This window comes from Perca flavescens, chromosome 12 (genome assembly GCF_004354835.1).
Source record: "Perca flavescens isolate YP-PL-M2 chromosome 12, PFLA_1.0, whole genome shotgun sequence".
Taxonomy (NCBI): domain Eukaryota; kingdom Metazoa; phylum Chordata; class Actinopteri; order Perciformes; family Percidae; genus Perca; species Perca flavescens.
The window spans coordinates 30488150-30504600 of record NC_041342.1 but is presented as its reverse complement, the minus strand read 5'-3'; the positions used below and the strand labels follow the sequence as shown (position 1 = coordinate 30504600).

Genomic DNA, 16451 nt, shown 5'->3' with positions numbered 1-16451 from the left:
TTTTGAACGAAGCGATTTAGACTTGGCCTGTTTGAGCTTCAGTGCCTTGCTCCAGGCCTCTCTGCAGGGACAGAAGCAGAAGAGGGAAGGAAAGACTGCAGCTCATTCAGCTGGTCCTTTAGGTAACAAGCCTGCCATTCTGACCTTCATGCCACGGCAGCCCAAAAGTCATGGAAATAAAAAGAGACTCCGTAAGGATCCGCAGATATGACTGTTGACCCCCCCACCCAATTCACCATCTGCTTCGGGGTTTCACAGTCACTCAGTAAAGTCAGTTGTCACGGTGCATCAGAGCAGAGCACACTCACTCAACTTCCCTTTACTTTACCGTGATAACACAGCGTAGAAACCAATGTGGGGTTTTATAGCCAAATTCTGATATCTTGAATATTTCTTAATCCGAGCCCGAGAGACAGTCCACTCCGACAAAGTATAGGAGCGACAAATTCCACAGGTCGCGGTGGCGGATGGGTCAAACAAACACAGGACTTTCACCCAGGATAGCGTCTGTGTCCCGTTATATAAATAAATAAACCGTGAGTTTAAAAAAAATTAAATAAAATAACGTTACAGAACCAGGTCACGTTCTGCATCACATGCGTAGACGGAAGATAAGTAACGTATCAGATTGTTTTAACCCAAACCACGTTATTTTCCTATATTCAACCAAGTAGTTTTTGTGCCTAAACGTAACCAAACTGCAATCGTTTCGTAACGTTAATGACTTGTTTAAAAACGGAGGCTGTTATGTTCGGTCCTTGATATGAGGACGGAAAACACTGCTGTGGGTCGTATTTGCCGCCACGGCTAGGGGCGCTACTTTATAAAACGCTCCTGTGGGTCGTATTAGATCACATCGTATAGTTCGGACGACTTGTTGGAATCAGGCATTGATTAAAGTGGTTTTGAGATTTTTGAGATTTGAGTGCCAAATGTGGATTAATCCGCCGCTAAATATCGTCCCCAACAAATGCACTGTTTCCTTCTGTTTGAGTAACGTTGGCTACGTTTGTCACATAGCTGGTTTAGGAAATGACTGAGCCATTTTTTTTTAGAAAACTGAAACAATACATTTGTGCACAGATTTTACGTTGGCAGTGAGAATGCTTGGGATTGAGGCTTAGTGATTTACACATTGTTGGTTTTGGTCTTTTCATGAGATCTATTGACAAAATAAACAAGTAACACCAGAAAATGATTTGGGATAATAAGCAGTGTCAATCCCAATTAGATCTATTAACTGATGCCTTTATCCAGTGTGATTTACAGTGGAATAAATCTACTGTACATTTAGACCAGATTAAACAAACTAGAAGACACAGACACCAAAGAGAGCTGTTAATATTTTTAGTGCCTCTATTATTTTATGCTCTGTTGTGTGCCAGCAGCATATAATGAAGGCGAGGGCTTTGTCTCATTGTGTTAATGTTCAGGCTGACGGCACAAGAGCAACTGTTGGTAAGAGACTGCACGAGGAATCACAGCGCTGTGTTTAATCATAATGAGTTACGCCTCGCAGCTTTCTGTGGCCTAAATTCAAAGACAAAAAACAGCTTTCCAAAATATCCTCCATTTGAACAAACAATACCTCTACTCACAAACATTAAAGATATATGTAACAAGGGCACCTTCAAAGGTCCGGTGATCAAATGGTGACGAAAAATGTTATTTCTCTCTCAAAAATCTTCTGATGTGAAAGCAAGAAGCGTGCAGCACTTTTATAGATTTATTTCAGACGGACCTACGTGTCCGGCCAGATGTTAAAAAGCACCCATAAATAAATAGTTCTATCAAATCTAAAACCACTAGTGTCAGTGTGTCATGTAATGTTTACATCCTGAAAATGTGGGTCTACCAGTTGGCGGGAAGCCAAGACAACAACATATCAGCTTGGTTTAACTACTAGATGGATGGATGTAATGCTGAATTATTGATGTGAAGGATACTCTAAGTGCACTCAGCACTGGTGGGTGGCATTTGAACGTCTTATGTCAGCTCCATGTCAGCAGATTTTCTGACTCGAATAAGAGATCAAGACAGAAAGATAATAAAGAACTTCAAAACACACACTATATGATGTCCCACATCTAAACAGTGTAGCTCCCTGTTAACCCCCCTCCTCCAGTAAATTTTAGAAGTATTGCTTTATAACATCTCTACATGTAAACTCCAGCAACCGGTGTACTATATAGAACAATTTTATTGTTAGATCAACATTAAAAAGTAGAGATGTTCCAATACCAGTATCGGTATCGGCTCCGATGCTGCCTAAAACACAGGTATCGGTAGTGGTATCGGGAAGTAATGGAGTTTATGCACCGATCCGATACCACGTAATAACTACAGATGGAAATTAGCCTTTGGGCTATAAATAAAGAAATGAAAATGAAAATAAAGCCTAGAAAATCTACGTTAAAGTAGTTTAACATCAAAGATAGAATAATATCACATCCATACAGGGATAGTAGTATACAGTTGTTAAAACATAATAAAATATATGACACACTGGTTTCGGATCGGTACTCTGTATTGGCCGATACGCAAGTTCAGGTATCGGAATCGGTTTCGGGAAGCAAAAAATGGTATCTGACCATTTCTATTAAAAAGGTCTAATAAAGTTCTTTATTTCATACATTTTAAGAGTTGTTGTAATGTTAACCCAGACTGACTGAGAAACGGTCCCATAGGTCGTTTGTTTAAGCAGCAAATACCAATTTTATTTATCTTTATATTGGCGGCACTCTCTAGCGGCCTTAGTAATTATGACGGAGCAAAGCAAGAAAAGAGCACCAAGTTCTGCATAAGTAGGCAGGTTAGGGTGGTGGATGGGTCAAACGAACACAGGACTTACATCTAGGAGGCTGTGGTCTGTGTCCCGCTTGAAAATAAAAGTCAACAGCAGTTTGTATTTTATTTTATGGAGGCGGAAATGGAGCTATGTCATGTTCTGCCTCACATGCATAACCCAGAGTGAATCGGCGTCTCATTTTAACCCGAAACCATGATGTTTTTCTAAACTTAACCAAGTAGTTTTAGTGCCTAAACATTACCAAACTGCTGCCGTTTGCTTCTCTGGTTTAGATATATGTTTTAGAGGGTAGGAATAAACCAGCTATTTCTCGTTGTGTTCTGGAGGACTTGTGTTAACCTCATTTACAGTAAGTTGCTAGTCATTAACACGACCAAGTTGCACAAACACTTTCACTGCCTGTAAGTGATAAATCAATACCTTTCCACATGAGAGAGAAGGCAGCTGTGTTCTTTGTCCCCCTGCTATGCGGCCCCACGTCTCATCCAATTAAAATAAAAAAGACCAACAAGCGCCACAATTATCACCTGGCCGCTCACAGCTTCAGGCGGTCTATGATTTGTACCTCATTTCTACGTCACTTTGCACAAAATGTAAATGTATCCGGTGTGTTTTACAGCCTCGTATGCATTAATGGTTCAAACTCCTTTGATGGCGCTTTATACTGCCGTTTTCAATTCATATCAATTACTGTCCAGTTTACTCTACAAAGTGTGAGATGTTGTAGCAAGACGAGATGAATGACTGCCATTTCAACAGCAGTCGCATTTGAGAAGGCAATCGTTTTGCATAATGTGAAATGACACTTTGAGAGAGATGATACGCTCACACAACATGTGCGAACTACAAGGAAAAAAAGGTGTTACTTAAATCTCATGTCTATTTGAGAAACCCAGGCTTGAGCAGTAGTCTCTTTCGCTTTTTTTCGTTTTCTAGTTAGAGAAGGTGTGTGTATGTTCAATCCATTTTGCACTAATGCCTTGTTCTTGAAAGGCATAGTTAGATCTAAAGGTAGCATTCGGTTAACAAGCAACTAATTGGTTGATTTATTGCCAGACTGCACTGCGGGCGTAATGGTGTGGGTGTGGTGTAGGTTTTGAAGATGCCGTAGCTTCCTGTTGATCCATCTGGTGAAAAAAAACCTGCTCTCTCTCCGGCTCTCTTTATGAGATAATACAACAGGAAATGCATACAACAGATCCTGTTGTTTGGACAAAAGGCTACATTCAACCCAATGAAAAACTTGAGGGATTTGGTGGCTCACTCAGGTATGGTGCTAAAAAAGTCTCATAAGTATTTGCAACTTGTAAAACACAATGCAGAAATGAATGCAGAGCAATTTGTATCCGCAAATGCGTATTTGTGTCCGGGAGTCTAATTTGTAACTCATATTTCATCATTTGTAAATTAATTTAGTATTTCTCAATCTCCTATTTGTGTGGATACTTTAGAGACTGTTTTTCTGCACCGTTGTTGCCACAAACAACTTGTGTCTCAAGTGACAATCCCAGTGCTCTCCAGTATATGGCGGTAATGCAAGGCTTATCTTGGCCGATATTACTGTCTTTTAGCGGGCCCAGTTGTAAACCTAGTGAATATATATGCTATCATATGAAACAAGATGATCTAAGAAATCCATTGATACCAACCATGTCATGCTTGTCCATAACAGGGATAAATAAAATAAGGTTCCAAAGTTAAGCTATTTTCAAAAGGAGTCTCTCTCACCTCAAGAAATCAGAATAAAAATGGATTTATCATGTTTTACACTGTACCTGTTGCCATGACTACAGATTTCAGATGATGTTACAAGTTAAATTATAAAGAATACAAATTTAATATTTGCTCGACATATTATAACCATGTTTATTACTACGGTAATTGCCACGCACCGGGTTAAATACATGCTTCTCCTTCAAGACAAAATGTATGTGCAGTTGTACACCCTGTTAAAAAAATATTTTTTTATCATTTAGTTTAATCACTGAATCTGCCATGTTTTACAGATCTGACTGATCAGATGCTGTCCTGAACATCTGTTTGACGAGGTTTACCTGGATCCACAAGACTCCTCAGTAGTATGAAGGTATTGTGGGATAGGTGTCATACTTCTGCCAAGCGATGGTCTGAAGACAACAGCAGCATCAGACAAGATTCAGTAACCACAGGATGACTTCTGTGACCTGAGAGCCTACATTACCAGCTGACACACCTTCAGTAGAAAATAAACCCTTTAGACTGGTGGAGGACATGATCTGGACAGTTAACATCTGCTACCCTGTGCATTATGTTTACACAGCTCATATTTCCATTTCATTGACTATGTGTAAAGTGCTTTATTTCTAAGCAGGGTTTGGTCATTTTTAAGGTTTAGTAGGAATATGTGTTATATAACACGTTTTTTTTTCACAAAGACTGTAATTGCACTGTTATACAGGTGATATGTCTGATTTAATGCATGTAGAAGGGTCAAACACTAAGTCCATTTAACATCCTGACTATGAAAATGTAATCCTTTACGACAGGTAATGGTTAAAGTAAGCAACACAAAACATTTCTGTTTAAAGGTCCCATGGCATGAAAAGTTCACTTTATGAGTTTTTTTTTTAACATTAATATGAGTTCCCCCAGCCTGCCTATGGTCCCCCAGTGGCTAGAAATGGTTAAAAAAGCTCATAAACACATTGAAGTCTGAATAACGACTTCCCAACTCATGAGATGGGACCTTCCGAAGAGCAGGTGGACGCACCATGGGCCTCGCTTCTAGTACTAATGTGGATTTAGAAACAGTTTAAAAAAAAAAACTCAGAATTGACCGACTTCCTGATTAAGAGTTGTGTTTGGAAATTGAGCTTTTATTGTGTTGTGAAAACCTGTTCTTTACAACAGCTTTTCTACCAATTGTACATATAGCTACAAAAAGTCATTCTTCTCTCCTCAACGAAAAACACATTTTTAGCAGACGTGTAACACTTATCTACAGCTGAAACCAGGCATCCAGTACCTTTTGTTCTGCCAACTTATTTGATTAAAAATACACAGTGTCAACTTTCCAACATGAGCCCTCGTCTGCTTCTACTGTGAACTCATTTTGAGTAACCCAGTTTGTGTTTAAAACCCACTGTGCTGAGTTAGATCTCCCACAGCCCACGTTCAGACAAATGAGCTTAATATACCATAGTGGCCAAGACCCTGTTCACACCTGAGTCCCTGCTGTCCTCTGGCTGCAGAACACACGCACAGACTGGAACATAAACTGGGACAAATTAAGACACACAGCCAGTACAGAAGCAAATCATGACGTAACCTCTTCAAACCTTAATTATGACATGTGTCAATTAAATGTCAATGACCGTTGACTGCAAATCCGACTTCTGCGTCGTCTTTTCGATCGGTTAGATTATTGCCTCTCTCCATTCACACACACAGTGTGTTGTTGAACCCGTAGTGTTAGTGTTTTTAAAAGGAACACAGTCTTTTAAACTTGGAAAGAGCAAAGCTTTCCTGATCTTGATTGCAGTAACTTTAAATCATATGAATCAGAGCCGTAAAATTTACTTTAATTTAGGGCTACAACTGATAATATTTCATGAGTGGTTAATATATTGCTCGTTTAATCATCTAACAATGAGGTAGCCTGTAAAATACAACCAAAAAGTGAAAAATACCATCATAATATTCAAATGTCTATTTATTTCATTTCAATAATATAAAACGTTTGCGCGATAGACTACAGACTCTGTACTACATTTAACAATTATTAAACAATAAATATTCAATTTAATTTTTAAATTAAATTAAATAATATATAATTAATAAATGATATCTATCTATATGGCTATCTGCCACATGGCGAGTGAATGTGCCAAAATAGTTCTGTTTTTCAGTCTTCATTTTGGCGAAGGTGCGGCTACTTTCTTCTGCTGCTCTGAAGGTCGGAGCTTCGTGGGGGGCGGGCCGACACACACACACACACACACACACACACACAAAACTTCTGTTTACTGATAGCTATTGTTTACCTCAGGCTAATTAATCAGATAGTAAGTGGCGATTTTTGGCAGCCAGCCTTCCAAAAGATAGAACAATGAAATGAAATGTTAACCGATCACTAACCACTGACCGACAAGCAGGAAACGGAGTCTCAGTTCACCTGTCCGCGAGGCTCGGACACACTTTCCGCAGACCGTGTCCTGACAGCTGTAGGCTCGTACCGGTTAATTTTTGTGTATTGTCGGACACATGCAGCCACTTTCCTGAAACCGCTTGCGAGACTGACACAAGTCCACAGCAGCCCGTGGCGTTTATGTCCGAGCCTGCCTCCACCGCCTCCACCTGCAGGTTGTCAACTGTGTGGTTTGGAATGAAAGGGAGAAAACAGGACAGACTAACACGGCGCATATCGCTTATATACTTTTATTTTTTATTTTGACGACGTAGTTTAGGTGACAGGCGTGTGTTTCTTTAGCCTCGTGAGACCGTTCTGATCTGGCGAGCTCCAGTTTGCCACTCGCAGATCAGCCTGGCATCTTGAGATAGAGAAAATTTGGAGCCGTTCGCCAAACGACCGACCAATCAGCGTTGGTTTTGAGGCAGGTTGCAGCAGTAGGGGCGGGCTTGTGGTTGTATTTTCATACGCTTCGTGGATCTGATTGGTTGATTTGGCCCGTCTATCACCAACATAGGTGATAGACAGATGGTTTATCCAATAAGCTAACCAGTATTTTCACCCCTTCCCAAAAGTTCTCCAACGGAAAGTTCCCAGATGGATATGCCGAGCAAATGTGAAGCGATGCATCTGGCGGAGTCAGGTTAGTGTTTCTTAGGCAGCCGCTTTAGCTGCAAAGTGCTGCGGGAAACCCTGCAAAAGGTTAACCTTCTGAATACATCATACAAAAATCACACACAGAATAAAGTAGAGCATCAAACGCGAGCACCAGCAAAAGGTGCCGCGGCCCACTGCACCACCACCTTCACAAGGGTGTTCGCTCCACTGCTGGAGATGTAACGTTACACAACAGCACCGCACGTTCTCACTCCGACACAACCGCAATCTCCCAGGGGGGAAAAATGGAGTTCAGCACACTGGCTGTTGCATCTTGCAAACAGACGTCTACAGAACATATCAATTATACTGCATCTTCAGAGTCAAAATTACCAAAATGTGTTCCCACAAAAGAGGCTTTGGATGGAGGAGCTTTGTTTACATATCAAACATTTATTGTACATCAAAATCCCTTGACTCTAGTGGGAATTTATTGTGAGAGTAAAGAAATAAAAACAAGTCCTCCAAACCAAAGGACGAGATCAGTTGTTTATTCCTTTTGCTCTGCTGAGATCCACGGGAGCGTTTCATAAATTAAGTGTGGTCCTTTAAGGGTTATGTACTTCTGTTTATTTTGTTGAGAATTGCTCTCTAAACCCTCTCTTGTAAACTAAGTAAGTACATTTTGTTTCTAGAGCACATTTAAACACAGTTTAAGCTGACCAAAATGCTATACAAACAAGCACTAACGTGCTGTATTAACCCTTGTTTTATCCTTCGGAACCTGGTGACCCGAAGGACCACATTAACACCCCTAGCAGGGTCAGGAAATTTAATTTTTAAACCTTTATTTAAAACTCAGAGCCCATTGAGGGAGACCTTCATTTTCAATGGGGCCAAGTGCACACATGCATTTCAGCAAATTACATTACAATAATAATTACAATGACATTTAAATTACAACAGATGAAAGAAAAGAAAAAAAAGTTTAAACAATCAGGTAAAACGGACACAATAAAAAAATACCTCACATCTAAAATCAGAGAACGTTACATTGCGGTTTTAAACAAATCGTTAACGTTGTGAAATGGTAGCAGTTTGGTTATGTTTAGGCAACAAAATTAACTAGTTAAGAAAAAGATGGTGGTTTGGGGTTCAAATCAGACGCTACTTAACTTTAGGTTACACATGTGACGCAGAACGTGTAGCTCCATAACGTTTTTTTTTTTTTAAACTAGTTTTTTTTTTTACTTTTAAATTACTTCAAACCCGGGCCTCCTGGGTGAAAGTCCTGCGTTTGTTGGTCGTTACATTACTTCCTGCTTTGCTCCATCATAAGAATACGTCCACTAGAGGGCGCCGCCACTATAAACCTAAATATAGCCAGAGCCCGTCTACGGAGAGCCTATTCACTCCCTATTCAGCCCCATTGTACCGAATTTGGTTGCAGTTCCAGAGTTCCACTGGGGGTGATCGCAGGCGAGTGCAAAATGAATGGGAGTCTATGGAGCTAGACGGCTAAATTTGTCTCTTTCGCCCGATTGTCATTGAGAAATCTCAGATGTGATTGTAGTTTTTGCAAGTTCAACCTGGATTATAGGTCAAAAGCTGAATGAACGAGTACTTATGTCTTTTCAATTTCTTACAGGTTGAGTCGTTGCCCATCACACGCTAGCATTCTGAGAAAAAAGGAAGCGACTCAGAGCAGTATCTCTGGCCGTATGATGTGTATGACGTCATTGACATTTTAAAAAGCTTTTTAGAACAAAAAAAAGACTTTACAAAAATCTAACACCCAGCAGTGTGTATTTTCTTTGCCTCCCCTTTCAAATGCAACATTCAAATTACTAGACAAAACATTTTATCCTGAGAAAAGTGGATTTTGAGGGGTATAGGTCCATAGACCACCATTCATTCTGCACGCGCCCGTCAGCGCCCTTATATGGAACCAGAGTGGAACTGCAACCAGAAGCCAGAAGTTTTTTCTGAGAATGGAAGTTCCCTCCTTATTAGACATTCTCTGATATAGCCTGTAATTGCTGCTTCAACAAACGACTTATGTGAGCATTTTTCAGGGGAAGGACAGTCTTTTTTGAGTTACAGCCAAACTGAAGCAATGATCCAGTTTGACATCAGTATCCATCCATCCATCCTTCTGCAGCGCCTTTGAGCAACAGACACACATAATCCCTTCCAGAATATAAGTGGGAAAGAGAGAAGAAAGACTGGTGAAGAATCTGTGCTGACGTGAAAGGGGTTTTGTGTACTTGGCAGCGTTCACCAGTTAGATCATTAAACCCTCACATTTGCTTTGGGTGATGAGAACATTTTGACAGCCCCGTCTGCTTTTAGTCAGAGGAGGCTTGTGGGAAGAGAGCACTGTTTATCCTGAGAGGTGGATCAACACTGGAAAAGGGCAGCGCGACAATAGCTGGAGGACCGCTCGGCCAGAACAACCAGCCTGCGAGATTAGGCCTTATCTAATGAGTGATCTTGATTAAACAAAAGGAAAAATACTTGAAAACAACTTCAATTGTCCTCATTTTTATTCTCTATAAATATTTTCCTTATCTATTTATCTGCCAATTATTTTCCGTGTTAATATATGAATCGGGTGTCTATAAGAGGTTTGCAAACATATGGTTTCAATAGGTCGGAGAGATAGGTTGAAGCTAGCCCAGTAAGTATCTTAAAATCAATTCTAAAAACGTACAGGGAGCCAGTGGAGGAAGGCCAGTACGGGGGTGATGGGATCTCACCTAGGGCTGGGCGATATATCGATATTAATATCGATATCGTGATATGAGACTAGATATCGTCTTAGATTTTGAATATCGTAATATCGTGATAAGACATAAGTGTCTTCTTTCCTGGTTTTAAAGGCTGCATTACAGTGAAGTGATGTACCTTTCTGAACTTACCAGATGTTCTAGCTGTTCTATTATTAATGATTATTTATCTAAAATCTAAGTGTGAAGATATTTTGCGAGAGCACCAACTGTCAACTCTAGAATATATCGTCGCAATATCAATAGAGGTATTTGGTCAAGAATATCATATTATCTGATTTTCTCTATATCGCCCAGCCCTATATAAGAAAACATGGGACGTAGAAATAAGCGCTGAAAATGTGTAGAAGAAAAATTTAACAATTTAAAACGTTGGAAAAAACTAAAACAAACTGAAAAAAAGGCGTCAAAAATATTGACGGGAAGACAACACAAGGGTTAATCAGAATTTATGTTTACATTTTATTGTTATTTGAACAGCTGAGCATTGAACCAGGTGAAGAAACCTGTTTATTATTTATTCATTTGATTTTGCAACTGTTCACTGAAATAGCCAGTTTCTATGAAACTACTTGTGACATGTCAAATTTGGCTTTGACTTTGACTGAACATTTGCTCTCACTTTGCGGAAAACATATCGGGATATATATCGTATATCGATATTAAGCCAAAATATATCGGGATATGACTTTCGGTCCATATCGCCCAGCCCTAATCTCACCTACGAGTTCCTGTTAAAAGAGGAGCTGCAGGGTTCTGTAAGCGTGACATAGAGGCCTGCTTTACGCCAACATAAAAGGGCATTACAGTAGACAAGTACAGTAGTCAAGCCTGGTCGAAATAAAAGCATGTATAACCCTCAGAATCAGGGTTTCTGAATCTGAATACTTTGATCCCATTGGGGAAAATGTTCAGTTACAGTTGCTCACAGACAAAATGTAAGGCATAAGAGTAATTCAAATAAAAACAAGACAGTTAAGTGTAAGTGTCCCAACCGGCAGACACCCGTCCACCAAGAGTCGGGGTCTGTCCGAGGTGCGTTATTATGGAACCCACGCAACTTCTAGGCTAGACCCGCCCTTCAATAGCATTCACACGCTACTATTGGCCAGGTGTCCATGCTTATGCAAGGTAACGTAACCCGATTTGTTCAGATCCTATTAGGGCTGGGCATCGAACGTCGATACTTTTATGGTATTGAACGAAAAACTCCGATACTATGAGTATCGGAAAAAGTATTTATCTTTTGGTGCCAAATTTTGGTTCCAAAGCCGAAGCTGCTGCGTCTGTGTTAGCCTGTAGCGGGGAGGATTTCCGAAGATACTTGCAGTCACACAACACAAGTGTAGCTAGTTGTTTTTTCCTCATGTGTTCTACCGCATAGTTTTACAATGCCAGAGGTCTAAAGTGTGTCTACACTTTATAAAACTGGATGCCGAGTCAGAAAAGTGCAACATATGCGTATTAATATTAAGGCAGAAAGTTGCACGGTATTCGACTGTAAAAAGATGGAGCAGAGGAGCCTTTCACCTCCTCGCAGTCAAACCCGCCCCCTTCAACATCATCTGGCATTTTGGGGGGTGGGGGGGGTCTAGACCTACTCTATATGTAAAGTGTCTTGAGATAACTCTTGTTTTGATTTTATACTATAAATAAAATTGAATTGTATAAAGTAACAGATAAAGTGCAATAAAGAGTTAAGTAAATTTAGGTTAAAAGATTGTGTTTGCTATACAAAATATCACATATCTAGACAGAACAAAAAAAAAATCTGGATTTGGGGAAATGTTAAGCTTTTCAGTTGGGAAAAAATGGCTTAAAAACAATCAATCGATCACCTAAAAAGTAGCTGATAACATTTCTAATTGCTTAATCATTTAAGCCATTTTTTATGCCAACATGCTCAAATTTTCGGTAACACTTTACTTGAAGGTATCTACATAAGAGTGACATGACACTATCTTGACACAGTCATGACACATGAACCCTAACCATAACCATAACTTGTCATGACAAAACCCAAATGTACCCGTTATGCCATAAACATTTATGACTGTTAATAATGTTTATGACACGTTCATGACAGTGTCATGTCACTCTTATGTATATACCTTCAAGTAAAGTGTAACAGCTTCTCAAAATGTGAGCATTTGGTTGGATTTATATGACAGTAAATTGAACATCTTTAGACTAAAGTTGCAGCTATTGATTTTTTTCATTAGCGAGTTATCGTTTAATCCATAAAATGTCACACAGCAGTACACAATTTTGCGAAACCAAAGCTGACAAATTCAAATTTCTTGTTGTTTTGTCTAAACAACAATCCCAAACCTTAAGATGTATTGGGAAATAATTCAACATAAGACTGGAGGAAAAACAGGAAATATTCAAAAAGAAACCAGAATTTTGAGCATTGTCTTACACTATTTTTCAAATAACGTTATTGGGGTAACGGTGATTGACATTTTTTGTACCCATTTCCTGACATTTTATAGACCAATTGAGCCGTGAATCAAGAAGATAATGAGCAGATTAAATGATAATGAAAATAATAAGCAGTACTATAATTAATCATCAGAATCAATTAGGGCTGTGTAACACTTATCAGTTCAATTTTCTAAGCACAAACGGACATTTGTGAAAACAGAAAAATGGTTTAAAATATCCAATTTTTAATTTTTATCCACCTTGACAAATTCAAAATTTTGATCTTTAACCTGTTTTTCCAATTTCAAAATTTAGAAAATTGCGTCTGGGCACAAATTATTCAATACTGCAATGGTGTTCTCTCCCCCGTTCCGCCTACTTACCAACGATTGGTTGGATATTATCGTGGATAGACTTTGGGGTCAGATTTGCTTGCAACTGATGGTTTCAAGTGTGTGTGTGGGGGGCGGGGGGGATATTATATTGATATCGTGATATGAGACTAGATATCGTCTTAAATTTTGGATATCGTAATATGGCACAAGTGTTGTCTTTTCCTGGTTTTAAAGGCTGTATTACAGTAAAGTGATGTCATTTTCTGAACTTACCAGACTGTTGTAACTGTTCTATTATTTGCCTTTACCCACTTAGTCATAATATCCACATTACTGATGATTATTTATCAAAAATCTCATTGTGTAAATATTTTGTGAAAGCACCAATCGTCAACACTACAATATCGTTGCGGTATCGATATCAAGGTATTTGGTCAAAAAATATCATGAGATTTGATTTTCTCCATATCGCCCAGCCCTAATTTATTGTAAAATATAATAAAAGCTTTCACAAATCTGAAAGTGTGTTTCAGACATCATTAATAGGCTACTTCACCTTGAATGTCACGCTTTCACAGCAGTAATGACGAAGCTGACTTCAGCGTTGGACATACAAGTCCATATAATTAGTTATAGGAAAATATATATAGCCTATAGTTAATTAGAATATTATTAGCAATATAAAAAGGTGATATTTCTCCATTAAGATTTTGTATAACTTGGTTGTGTCCCCTTGAAAATGTGTGTCTTTACTAATCAGTGGGCTAATTAAAATGTTGGCATATCAGGTGTGTGGTACACATATTTACATATTAGCATTAATGCTTGGGAAAACACCATTAATAGGCTATATCCACCATCACGTTGTCCTTTAGACTCACAACATCGCTGATGAAGTGTAGTAAAAGGGACTCACCATGAGCGGACACGCCGAGAGACACAAGGTGACGAAGAGCAAACTTTTCATCTTTACTCCTCAGGTAGAAGCCCCGGTCACATTCAGGTCCTAACAGCAGAAACGCCGCTAATAAATAAAAACAGGAGTCCGGACTTCATTTAAACTCCACTTTGGACTCTTTCATCCCGCTAAGGGGCTCTGGATATTGTTTTAAATCCATGAATGTGGAGGGAAAGAACGCTTTAAAAAACGAGAAGAAGCCGGTGATGTCCTGTATCCCCCACTGAGCTGGATGAATGTGCAGAGATATCAGTGACCCGCGGCTGCTTTCAACCGTCAAGTTACAATAATAGGCACGGAGACTTCCGGTACTGGATTTCAAAATAAAACATAGAGGATTACTGTAATACAGGTAAGGCAGCTTTATTCATTTTTCATGAAGCACATTCTTGCAACAAGGCAATTCAAAGTGCTTTTCACAAAACATTAAATCAGATAAAAACAATTAAAAACATTCGTTAAAGAGAATATTAAAGCGCTTAAAATGGAATAAGACAGCTATGAAATACAAGAAAGTTACAGCGCAATGACAGGCTGGCAATGAACAATTACTTTGAAGGCAGCATCAAAAAGAAATGTTAGCCTGTGGTCGGGTTAGCTCAGTTGGTAGAGCAGGCGCACATATATAGAGGCTCATACTCCTTGACGCGGCCACGGGTTCGGCTCCGATCTGCGGCTCTTTGCTGCATGTCATTCTTCCTCTCGCTCCCCTTTCTTTTATTCATCTGTCCTGTGGAAATAAAGGCCTAAAATGCCCCCAAAAAAATTATCTTTGAAAAAGAAAAGATAGCCTATATAGATGCTGTATATGAAGTAGCCTAATCTAACACATTAGACATTCAATATTTATTCCTTTACACTATTCTTTTTTGTTTAAAATTTGCAGAAATCACTTGACTTGTATGTTGTTGGTCATTGTTGCTTTTTATACAATAGGCTTAGATTTATGAATACACCGATTCCTTATACTGTATGTACTTAATAGTTGTTATTCTACCTATCTTTTTTTAGCTGTATGTCTATTTCCATCTTCCTATTAATTGTTCTTGGACCCTGGATTCGGATTGACTTCATGTCTCTTTTTAGAATAGATTTTGTTTAGTTTTTAAATAATTTTACATAAATGATTGTCCCTCCTATCCTTACAATGTCTGCTCTCCGTTTGTTGCCGTTCTCAAAAACCCTTCGCTACAAGAAAACAACAACCTACTTCAAGCTAGCGAGCTACACGCAGAAAATGGCAACTTTTGAAGAAAATTTGGTTTGAGCAACAAGGCGGGCCTGCTTGGTTCTTTTGGGTAATGATTGTAAAGATTTACAAAGAATAGGCTACCTACTTTTACAGCGTTTCCTCTCTAACTGGGACGTTTTGGGACCGATTGGTGGGATTGCTGTGGTAGTTGTAATTCCAATTATGTTGTTAAGTGTAAGTGTGTGTGTGTGTGTGTGTGTGTGTGTGTGTGTGTGTGTGTGTGTGTGGCGGCGCGTGTGTGTGAGAGACGGCCGGCCAGTTTATCCCCCATTTCAAACTGCAACTCAAAACACACGTGTTTAAAACGACCTATTCCACTTGATGTCAACTGCTCTGCCTCTTTCTGTTGTTTCTATTCTCGTTTTATTCTTTATTTTTATTTATTGCTGCTTTTAAATGTCTTATGTATCCCTGTATGGTGTCCTTGAGTGCTGAGAAAGGCGCGTTTAAATAAAATGTATTATTAATTATTATTATTATTATTATTATTATTATTATTATTATTATTATTAAAAAAAGCCCTTTCTACCCAATGTGGGGAAATGCTCACTGCTGCAGCAGCGAGGGATAGGAGTAGCTTCCTTTACGACAACCTTTAACATGTACAAGCTAAACATGAGAAACGGCTTTTCAAATCCAACTTAAAAAGTATTGGATAGTTTGAATAAAAGTAAAAAAAAATGTTTTATTGTGGTAAATGCACATCTAGTAATCAAATAACAGGTAGTTGCTGAGAGCACATGGTTATTGGAGTTAAAGAAAATGGCGTCCCAAAATGGCGCCTACTTGTGTGTACTGCTCTTGTGCAAAGACAACCGTCTTTTTCCTTTCCATATTTCGTAAAGTATTCCTTCTCTGCCATATTTTAGGAATCATCAGAAATCATTACATTCATTCTGCATGTTCAAACATAAACAACCTGGTATCCCATAGCAACAATAGAATCAAAGATAGCACGGAATAGAATCGTTAACCATTTGGGTTGAAAACATAAGAATACATGTTGTTGTTGTTGTCATAACGACCCTTGTAATGTTGTTGAGAATCTATGGATACTGGAACCCATTTCTGACACAAATTCACTCAGACAAGCAGCAGTTTGTATCAGAGAGAGAT

General features: G+C 39.0%; 1 protein-coding gene across 1 annotated transcript in view; it reads right to left on the bottom strand.

The window, feature by feature from the left end:
• Positions 1-14316, bottom strand: part of vipr2 (vasoactive intestinal peptide receptor 2) — a 57126-nt gene extending 42810 nt beyond the window's left edge. Inside the window, exon 1 of the mRNA XM_028592999.1 lies at positions 14042-14316. Coding sequence (XP_028448800.1) covers positions 14042-14092 — 51 coding nt within the window. The 5' untranslated portion in view covers positions 14093-14316. The remainder of the gene's footprint in view (positions 1-14041) is intronic.
• Between the last annotated feature and the right edge of the window lie 2135 nt (positions 14317-16451).